Raw genomic sequence first — 11,162 nt, forward strand, 5'->3', positions numbered from 1 at the left:
TAAAGTAGGTATGTTTTAAAGTCATTATCTGGATGGATGGATGAAACACCTGTGATTTACTTCAAGATAACCCATGAAAGGAAAAAGGGAGAGCAAAGAGCTGAAGATGGTCGGTCCGTGGGTCCATGCAAGTTTGCACTATTCTACTTCTGAATATGTTTGAAATTTCCCACAATAAAGAGCAGTAGTGCTATCCATTTGTAGCATCTATTTAGTACAACTAAAGAGTTTTACTTTAGATCTAAAGTCAATAGATGGGGCACTTGGGTGGCTCAGTCTGTTAAGCGTCTGCCTTTGGCTCAGGTCATGATCCCAGGGTCCTGGGACCGAGTCCCGCATCAGGCTCCCTGCTCAACAGGGAGCCAGCTTCTCCCTCTCCCTCTGCTGCTCCTCTGCCTACTTGTGATCTCTCTCTCTCTCTCTGTCAAATAAATAAATAAAATCTTTAAAAGAATAAATTAAAAAAATAAAGTCAATAGACTCATCACTTATCACTTACATCTAATTTAGCACACATTTATACGAGGGTTTAAAAGGATATACACAATTCTCCAAAAGTGCCCGTACTTGGAGTAATCTAAATAAAATGTACAGTACTAAGAATACCACTGAGTATCAGTTTTTGAAAATCAACTATTTCGCAGTGAAAATGATTTAAAATTTTCTTAAAAGACATAATTGTCTCAAATTACCAAATATAATCAAACTACATTTTTCATATCGCGCAACTGAATAAAACACTCAAAATTAAATGCCACCAGACAAATTAAATTGCAAAAGATCTCAGCTGGCTACTTTTCCTAATTTACTCATAAAAATAATCATTTAGTTGTTAATAATTTTTTTCTTTTTTTTTTTTTAAGTAGCCTCCACACCCTGCATGGAACCCAATGCGGGGCTCGAACTCACAACCCTGAGATCAAGACCTGAGCTGAGATCAAGAGTCGGACACTCAACGAACGAGTGAGCCACCCAGGGGCCCCTTAGTTATTAATAATTAATAAATCTGAGAAAATTTACCAAAACAAACTTCTCTCCAGTGAACTGAGCAAGGAAGAGACCCCATCAGATTTTAACTTTTAAAACCCTTGAACAACTATTATTCCCATTTCCACATCAACTTTCAGTCCAAGTCACTCTGCCTTGCATCTGCCTCCACCAACTCAACAACACATAAGTGGCTGTTTTTTGAGGGGGAGGGTTAACCTCTAATCAATTCGAAGTATGAGACAATTTTCTAAAAAGATAACCTCACACTAGCACATTTACTAAAACCACAGCAACCTGCCAATAGCATGAAGGGATTTTAGTTTGAAGATGGCTGAAGAGGTTTTAGTTGAAGATGGTGAAAACAGGGTAATTATAGGTTTCTAGATGTTGGTCATTTGTCAAATCTTAAATTTTCAGACACATGGGCAAAAATGGATGTAGGTAAGGTGTTCTCACCCTCCTTTCAGAGAGAGAAGCTCAGAATCTTCTCATGAAGAAGAGGAAAGGAGTAACCCGCCTGAGGGCACACAGCCTCGAACTCTACCCTGCCCTTAGAAAACAGGGAAGAAATTACATGACTTCTTTTATAAGGTGTTCTAGCAAACTAGGAAGTCTCACTATAACTAACATAATCCTTCCTGTAACTTCCAAGAAAGAGAATCAAACCAACTATTCGAAATAAGACCACAATGAATAAAGTACATACATATCTCCTGTTCCAGAGCCTTCACTCGCTGCAGTTTAGTTTTTCTCCTCAGAAACAGACTTAACTGTAATAATAAAATATATTTGTGGGCCACAGTAATATTGTGAGAAAAAAGTGGCTGAAAAGGCAATTTGTCCCTGTGTTCAGTACAAAGCTGGAATAAGGGTCATATTCAATGGCGACAACTGGTGGCTTACTGAAGAAAAATCTGTAATCTTCAACATAAGTCCTATTTGAAAAAATTTACCAAACCCTATGCTCACTGTGTGCACTCGTAGAAAAAACAGTCAATTCCATCCACCCCTGCTCCAGTAACACAGGAGATACTATGAACTGCATCTGAAGGTTCTACTGAGTCCTCTTGAGTCAAATACAAAGGTATTTGTATATATAAACCAAAAATGCATATTTGAAGCAAGAAATATGATTTCCCCCCCCAAGTAACAATAATCAACAAATACAAATCTAATTTTCATATTTCATTTTTTATTAGTTTTTTTTCTTCTGGTAGACAGTACACTCGGGAATTATACTGCACCAGGCATAAGAAGTAAGAGTTCTACCACAGGGACATTTTGTATTCAGAATCCAATATAAATATTTCTAGTCACACATTTCCATGGCTACAGATATTTGGTTGCTTGATTTATATGCATAGAAAGAAACAGTTGTCATAACTGTAAAAAGCAGTACTTAACAAGTACTTTTAAATGATTGGAACAGTTTTCCTTTAATATTACAATACTGCTTATTGGTTTGGAAACTAGGTCACCCTACATGATGTTTTGATTTTTCTCAAAGGCATCATGAGTACTCTGTTTATTCTTTCATTCCTGCATTTTTAGCCTTCTAGTTGAGTTAGGGACCATTTAATCAGAAATCATTGTAGCACTGTAATAAAAAAAGCTCTGTTAAGAGTAGATTATATACCATATGATTTTCAGACTTCTTTTTATAAAAAAGGTATCTGGAGGCTCCGAACAGGCACATGCATACTCAAGGTAAAGGGAACAAAACATAGAGGAGTCTGCTAAAGCACAAAACTTCCTTCTGGTCCTCAATGCCTTCAAATAAATACAAATATTAAAAAAAAAAAAAAATCCCACACTGTGATTTAAAAAAAAAAAAAAAAGTCTCTTCCATGTCCTGGAGAGTCAGTTTCCAGGAACTTCTCCCAGGCTTCGAGATCAGTCATCAGTCTTCCGGGCCAGCCTACAGAAAGTCCAGTTGTGCTCCACTGTGTTCTCGTTGGCCCGCTCACTCATGTGATGCACTCGGGTGTTGCGGATCGTGAAACCTTGTTTTGTAATGTATTCCATCAGGTGGACCCGGAGAGAAACTTCCTGGTGATAATCACAGGGTCCGAACGTAAAGGAAACCTGGCAATCTCTGGTGTCCATCATGTGCTTATTCCACTTTGTGAAATAGTTTGAGATACCTTCTAGTAAGGAATGGACCTTGGTGGTGATGGTTAATTGGGTTATGATGACAGCTACTGGATTGGAGTACTTAGAAAGCTTCCGAGTACTAGATAACTCCACAACTTCTTCAAAAGTATCCATAGGATACAGAGGCTTAGGGTCATTGAGACATTGAATCAAGGGCTCAATCTGATAAAAATCTGCTTCTTTCCGAAGCAGATCAAATTCCTTAAAATCCAGGGGTAAGGTCAACTCTGAAGTTCTTAAGAAGTTGAGGACATATCGGAAAAGAGGTCCATCTCGATCAATGAAGTAATTGCCTTGAGGGTCTCGAGCTGTAGGGAAGTCCCCCCCAAACATAGCTCCAAGCATGGAATCCGGGTAACGCGTCAATGTGGTGAGAGACGTTGTATACAAGTGTCCACCTACATTTAACGTGACTGGGTCAGTCATCTGAAATTTTTAAAAAGTGATCAGTCATCTGAAATTTCTTAAATTCTAACTTTGACAAATTAAGAAAATTAATGGTAACAACAAGCAAGGCAAAAGATTCCTTCAGGCTATAATGTATTTAGCAATCCTATAATGCAAAATAGCTTTACTGTCAATGATAAACCTACCCAGATGAAGGGATCTAATGTTTTCTTTCAATTGGAAAGGATAAATCTAATTCATTAAAGCCTTACACTAAAAAAGGAGAGCATGACTTCCAAAGCCACTTAATTTCAGGCCCAGTATCTAAAGAGAAGTTTTTAGGTCAGAGTATATACTATGGGAAGAGAAAAGCCAAGTTAAAATTTACTCACATAAGTTTTTTTCTGATTAAAAAAAGAGAGACCTTCCTTTTTCTTAACTCAATTTAACACAAAATAGAATAAAAATGATTTGATACTATAAAAATATCTACTTTCAATACTTCTTTCGTTTTTCCCACTCAAAAAAGGGGAACAAATCATAAAACTTACTTTAAAGATAAAAATTTGTGCAGCTAATTTTTATAACTTCTCCATGGAAATAACAGTGCCAAATACTAAGTTATAATACACAGTTAGTCAACACAATCTTATACACCCAAAGGCTAACAGCAGCTTTCAATTTTTAGAATCTGATCATGTATTCACTTTTGTAACACTGATGTTGAAATCTGGCCTTTAATTTTGAAAAGCAAGCTTCTCTAAATAATACATACCTTCCCTTTTAAAAATTATATGTAAGAAAAATAAATAAAAATAAAGACAGACAGAGGGACTTCTGTACTACACAAGTGAAATATTTCTTAACAAAGGAAAAGGAAAATAGGAAGACATGCACACTCAAAAAAAGTACAAGTGGGAGAAGTGGCAGCTTCTCAACCTTTAACTTCCCTAACACAAGAAAATAGCCTCTCTACCATTACCTACTAGACCATCTTATTAGTCACTACTCTATGAAGAAAGAGTTTTAAGAGCAACATACTTTAAAGACCAAAAAAATATTATGCTCTCTGATAAGTGATTATAAAAAGTCACTTAGAGAGTTCATATTGACTTTGCTTACATAAAAACACCAAACGAGACCCCAAAAATAAACTAATTAAGAGGGGAGTTGATGATGTACTAATTTATAATTTTCATTCTTATAAGATTTATTATACCTAAGAATACAGAAGAAGGGGGAAAAGACACAAATTATTTGCCAGCCTTCAAAATGCACCTGCAAAAGCATCTCACCATATAGCCCCAGTCTCCATTATCCATCTGCTCCAGCGCTGCGTCTCGGGAAGCCCAGGTTCCAGGGAAACTTGGGGAGAAGAAAAAGACACATGACAGAGCATGTAACTATGAAAACAGAGAAGGATTTTCCCACCCAACAGAGCAGACAGCTAGCTACTCATCGTTGCTCAACCAAAACCGGCTACAGGGCAAAGATCTGGAGAAGAAAGCATTCCTCTAGGACTGTCCATACATACCTAAGAGATAGACAATCTTTAGAGAAAAAAATTATCCTATGCTTAAGGAAGGAAGAAGAGCCTAGTAAGTAAGCCAGTCATTCAAATTTACCTATCCTCTCTGAAAATTCAATTTTTACAATTTCTATAGGAGAACATTATGATTAACTGTACAATGCTAGCCTGGTGCAAACCTATAATGATCCTTATCAAAAAGGTGGTTAAGGAAAGGGAGAAAGAGAAAACTCTTTTTTATCCATTTCAGCTACAGAAACTAAACATCTCAGTAAAAGCATCAAAAGCCATAAACCTCCGAAACACCAGTATCACTTTCCAAGAGAAATACATCAGAACAGGGTTCCTTTTATAACATAAAAAAACCAATTATACTTTTAATAATAATATATTTCATTCTGTACAATAATCAAAACAAATAGAAAACAATTTAAATGCCAAATCATCAGAGCACAATTTGGGACAAAAGGAACCTTACAAATCTGGTTGCGAGTCACTCAGCCGGCACTTAACAGAGAACCAGCCTGAAGACATTGATAAACACCCAGCTACTAATGATGCCAGTTTGAATTTATTTTTATCTACAATTCAAAAGCACTTAAACACTTTCCCAGCTACGGAACTGCCTTAGTCAGTCCCCTCTCACACGTATCATTCTCCAAATCAACCGGCAAAGCAAATTGCAGAGCAAATTTCAAAAGCTCTGGCAAGAGACAGTAAGAAACATGAACTTACCGGTATTTATCCAGGAAAAGCACTGGCTTTTTTATGTGGTCTTTGAACAGATTCACTTTTCCCACTTTTAGAGAAATCTGGCACACTATTCCCAGAACAGGCCCTGGCTACAGAAGATCACAAAGGCTCTTTCTCAAAAAGGTCACTCAGGCATGTAGAGAACATTTGCATAGCACAGCATGGGCTGAAATCAGAGCCTGAAGCATCTATTTTTCCACCTTGCACATTCTTCAAAGAAAACAAGCTAAAATGTGGACCAGACAACGTGCAGTCAGGTTTAATTCTCCATACTCAGCAGTTGGATACAGATAGACCTCCACATGCAATAGGATGAGAAGTGGAACAAATGTCAAATTCAGGGGGGTTGTGACAACCTTTCATTCCTCTAACTTGCTTCTCAGTATTTGAAGTAAACAGAACCAAGAAAACAGGTTTTACCAATTTATATTATGAGCATCTGAGTCAGTACTGATACAACGGACAGATCAGTAATGGGGTGACTTAAAAGGCCAGTCATCCAAAGGTTCTGATACTAGGCTCATCTTTGGCATCTTCCCATCACCCAAAGTTTTCATTCCTGACAGCCTCAAAAATAACTCAGTCAACCAACATTTATTATAGGTCAACTTGGTGGGGGGGGGGGGCGATGTGTAATGTAGAGACACAGAAATAGGAACGATACAATCCTTGCCCTCGTGGAGCTTTCTATCTGTGAAGAAAGGCAACATGCAACAACTGTACAGAAAAGTGCTACATAATGGATGGACTAGCAGAGGCCTTCGGGAAGAAAAGCAAGAACACTTCCAAATGGGCAGACTTCAGGAAGAGCTCGCTCAGGGGAACTCTACAGGAATATTTGGACAACCTGCGAGGAGGGATTCCAAAACGAAGAAACAATTTAAATAAAAGGAGATGGGCCTTTTTCTCCCACAATATTCCTGATACAATAAGCAATGCATGAAGTACTGTCCCTATTTTAGAGATGCAAAACAGAGAAACGGCAGATTAAAAGACTTGCTCACGTTCCCATAGCTGGAAAGTAACTGATTAAGAACTTGGATTTTCTGACTCCTAGTCTAGATTTTTCTATAAATCCCTTCTTTGGGTAGAAACTGAAAGAATCCAAGAAATAAGAAACTGAAAGGATTAACTTTAGACCCCCTAGCAGGTGGACTTTATTCACAAATTTAATAGTAACTCAGTCTAAGGGAGCAATCACAATGGGTTTGTAAAAATTCCCCTGAGGCAAAATAGCAAGAGCCTACTGACTAGTGTGACTGAAGGCTAGTGTCCTTTGTCTTAAGTAAAGAACTCCAATCCATGAATAGCCAAATGATTAAATGAGAAATGGGAGACCAAAGATAAAGGAAGGACCAGACATTATCAATGCTACAGCTGTTACGCAAGGTCTGTCCACTATTAATCCTTTGCCCCCCCTTTTTACTGCTAAACCAAAACAAGATAACTTCTTGAACAATCATAAAAAGAAAACTAGATGATGCCTTTGAATCTGTTCCAGAGCAAAAGCCCAGGTTCTGTTCCGATACAAAGATGTAATGAAACCTCAAGCTTAATAATTCAAGAAAGCACTTATGGGAATCTATATAAGCCCACGTTTCTTAAAAAGCACCCAAAAGCCTCCCTACATTTGTGTATAAGATACAGATACTCAAAATAACATGAAGTTACTATTAGTCACTTCCAATAACAATGACTAAACTGTACCAAAAAATCAAATTGTTCACTAAAGAGCTCTAAGGGGAAAAAATAGTATTGATTAGTTTAAATTTTATCCCCACTCCTTACTTCTAAACATCGTCTGTGGAGATGCTTAATGCTTAGATACAGCAAGAAACAAACCAAAAAAAAGCAGTTAGATTCCTGATCATCCATTAGCGGGATAATCGGCCTCTAAATTGAATACTGTTAGGAACATCTCAGAGACAATACAGATGAATGAAATAAAATATAATCCGAAAAAATTTCCAGGATAGTGTCAATCTCTTCTACTAAATCATTTTTCAGAGCTGCTAACAATTAGAAAATGATTCATTTGCTTTTCATCTTCTCTCTCTTCTGGCACAGTCTCCAGTGGAGGGCTTCATGAGAAGTTAAATGACCATAAGACAGGCAGCAGAAGGAAGATCTGGAAATGGGCATCAAATGGGCCTTTTTCACTCGATGAAGACAAAGAAAAATCTAATATTCCAGAAAATTTGCCAGGAATAGAGATTATGAGGATAACAATGAAAAAAACTGTTCTTTAAAGTGATTCCTCTTACTAAAGATCATTTTAAAAGGCAGTGAATGCAACCAAGCACAAACACTTATAAAGTTCAAAGGAAGGCTTCTGGCCCTTGAAAATCAGTCCTACCTGAAAATAGCTGACCTTTGGTGCAAATAAAATTCTTGTGGAAACAACTGGCTGACCATTCCCAAAGAATATAAAACAGTACTGAAAATTCACCCACACTTAAGCTTCAAAGGTTAATTATGACTAATGTGTAAATTCTGACAGTGTAATGTTAGATAATTAAGCTAAGGAAAACATATACTAAAGAATTTATAAAAGCCTTTTAAGAAATTGCTAACAACTTTCTGAAGTAGCAAATCTGAAAAATGCACCATCCAACAAGTTAATAACTTCAAGAACAACCCAAGAACTCGGGGCCATTCTCCTCAACACTACAGAACTGCAGTCAAGCTTTTAGTTATGATTAGCTAATTCTACATAAATATTCTGGGTTTATCATTTCTGCTACAGACTAAAACTAAGCATTCTCCCAGGCAAAAGTCTTACTCCTATATAACAACTTATCCATCAGAATACATACCTCCAAACTCGGATAAATAATAAAAACCTGTTAACTACTGCCTTCCCAAAGTTTCCAGGTAGCCCCTATAAAATGCCTTTCTCCTGAAATCTTTTGTGTCTGGCATTCAGAAAAGAAGACTCAATAAATTCCATGTATACATACCTTCAAAATTGCCTTTTGTACAGAATTCCTCAGTTCTTGAGACACGGAAGTTTGAAAATGAAATACTTTTTATAGTAACTAGTTCAGTGACATCTAAAGGTATCTTCTGGGTTAACATTCACATATAGGCTGACACTAGTAGCCAGGCACACAAGAAGAATGTGATTATGGTGTTAGGGTATCCTTAACCATACCACCGCAGAAAGAGATTGTTTTTTTCCTAAAATTAATTATTTTTTTCTCTCTCCTCTCTCCATGTAGCCTAGAGGAAAGGAGGTCTAGATTGAAAAAATGATCTTAATGCTAAAGAGCTGTCATAAATAGTCACAAAATCAGAAGATTTCTCTTAGCCTCAGTTTCTACAAAATAAAATAGGGTAATACCACCTTCCCAAAAATAATGATACCGTTTAGGATTAACACAAAGGCAACAACCGACCTACAAGGTAACAGATCAGGACTAGGGTTCTGAAGTACGTGCAGGCCAGTGCACAGGAAAGAGAACTGGTTACTGGTGAGGATCTGTATTCCCCTTACGCTCCTTTACTAATTATGAGACCCTGAAGAAATCCCTCTTTAAGCCCAGCTTCCTTGCAGAAAAGGAGAAAATAAGCAAGATCATGAATAGGAAACCATTTGTAAACTGGCAAGTATTAAACAAACGTGAAAATACTAATGGCAGTAGCATAAACAAAATTTCTGTGGTAAACTGAGAAACTTGAGAGTGTGAACACAAGTAATTTAGAGCCCTGGCATGGAAACAGGACAAATATGGAAGAAAAGCCCTCTTAATTTGCTTCCAATCTCCCCAAGTCCTCCTTTCCCCAGAGCTCCACAAGGCAGAATTACAGGTAAAGGGGAGCAGCCGGCTTTTATAGAGACCACCAGACAGCTGAGCTCTTGATCACAGAAGGAACTTCTCTAAAGCATGACTCAGGATTATCTCTAAGGTAAAGCCAAATCCAAATAAATACGTGGGTTCCGTTTGAAACACACTCTAAATACCAAAATTCAAGACACACTGAGGGATCCATAGAAGGAGCCACCCTAGGATTCCTTTATGTAGGAATGCTTTGGGTAAAATATGATTTATGAAAATTTCAATCACACAAATCTTAGGAATGCACCTATGGCAGTCCTCACCAGTCAATCCTTAATATCTACGGCATTACATAAATGAAATACTAGTAGGGACTGACAGTTCTCAACCAAAGAGCAAGTTCTCTCAAACTACCAACCCTGCAGATCAGATTTTCCTTTTCCTAGCCACACATTTGTTCATTTGAAAACACCAACCTTGGGCTCAGGCCTGTGCTAAATGCTGTCCTCTAGCTTTTTTCCTATTCTGAGATCGCACTCGGACATTTGTGACAGCAGGAAGAAAATAAATATGTCAAGAGGAAATGGTAAGGGATACCTGGGTTACCCTAAACATTCTTGGCCAAACCAGGTCACCCCGGGTCTGCTTGCCACTCGAACCTCTTCTATCACAAAGTCCTAAAATTGGATTTATCAACTTGTTCCAGAACAGCTATACTCGAACAGAAACATGGTAACTTCTGCAGAATATCCAAAGAGGATCTGTTTCGTCTCTCTCGTCCCACCCTCTGACACAACCTCCACCACTGCCGGCCCAGCAGGTGCTTCTGGGGCTCCCCATTACCACGGTCATTTATCACCTCTGACATCAACCATTAAAAATGCCAAGATACACAAATCTGAGTATCAAGAACTCAGCTACACTCACAGTGTGTCTCTGAGGACAGAAAATGCCCTAAAGCAGGGCTCAGAAGCCCTGCCACAGCCTTTAAATTAGGGCAAACGGTGGCTAATAAGCGCCACCCCCCTAAAAAAATAATTGTCGAGCAAAACTCGAGGTGTCCCCAACCGGGCCGTGCTTCGCTGTTGCCCTGTAGCCAAAGAACCCCCCACCCCACCCCACCCCGGTCCGGCGTGGGACACAAGATGCTCTGGGCCCGAGCGGGGGGCGCGCCCCGGTGTCGCGAGCCCGGGTCCGCCGAAGCCGCACGTCCCCGCGGGGCGGGCCCTGGAACCCGCCCCAGCCCGGCCGCTCGGCCGCGGGCAGCCCGCCTCGGGCTCGTGCCAGCCTTGGAGCGCGCCGCCCCGGCTCCCCACAGTCCCCTCAGTGCGGCCCGCCACCGCCCGGATTCTCCTTAACCCCGCTCCCCCGGCCGCTCCGCGCGGGCTTCTGCCTGTGCCTGGCCCTCCCGAGCCCCAGGCCCCCAAGCCCTGGGCCCGCCCCCACTCACTGCGCGGCGGCGGCGGCGGCCCTGCCGGGAGACGCCGGCGGCCCGGGAGCGGGAGCGCGAGGACGAGCGAGCCTGCGCCCAGCGGCGGCGGCAACGGCGGCGGCGGCGGCGGCGGCGGCGG

At 39.8% G+C, this 11,162-nt stretch overlaps 1 protein-coding gene across 3 annotated transcripts; it reads right to left on the reverse strand.

Moving 5' to 3' along the window:
* Positions 1 to 2,162: 2,162 nt before the first annotated feature.
* On the reverse strand, positions 2,163 to 11,127 carry KCTD6 (potassium channel tetramerization domain containing 6). 3 transcript variants are annotated; one of them, XM_040628626.1, is made up of 3 exons: positions 11,042 to 11,127; positions 4,827 to 4,896; positions 2,163 to 3,570 (listed from the first exon to the last, which is right to left on the reverse strand). In XM_040628626.1, exons 2-3 carry the CDS (start codon positions 4,851 to 4,853, stop codon positions 2,884 to 2,886), a joined length of 714 nt encoding a protein of 237 aa, XP_040484560.1. In that variant the 5' UTR covers positions 4,854 to 4,896; positions 11,042 to 11,127; the 3' UTR covers positions 2,163 to 2,883. The 3 variants fall into 3 exon arrangements, with proteins under 3 accessions (XP_040484560.1, XP_008701314.1, XP_008701315.1); XM_008703092.2 differs by lacking the exon at positions 11,042 to 11,127 and adding an exon at positions 8,773 to 9,027; XM_008703093.1 differs by lacking the exon at positions 11,042 to 11,127 and adding an exon at positions 5,795 to 5,813.
* Positions 11,128 to 11,162: the final 35 nt, after the last annotated feature.

Source organism: Ursus maritimus, unplaced genomic scaffold (genome assembly GCF_017311325.1).
Source record: "Ursus maritimus isolate PB19 unplaced genomic scaffold, ASM1731132v1 scaffold_14, whole genome shotgun sequence".
NCBI classification, from domain to species: Eukaryota; Metazoa; Chordata; class Mammalia; order Carnivora; family Ursidae; genus Ursus; species Ursus maritimus.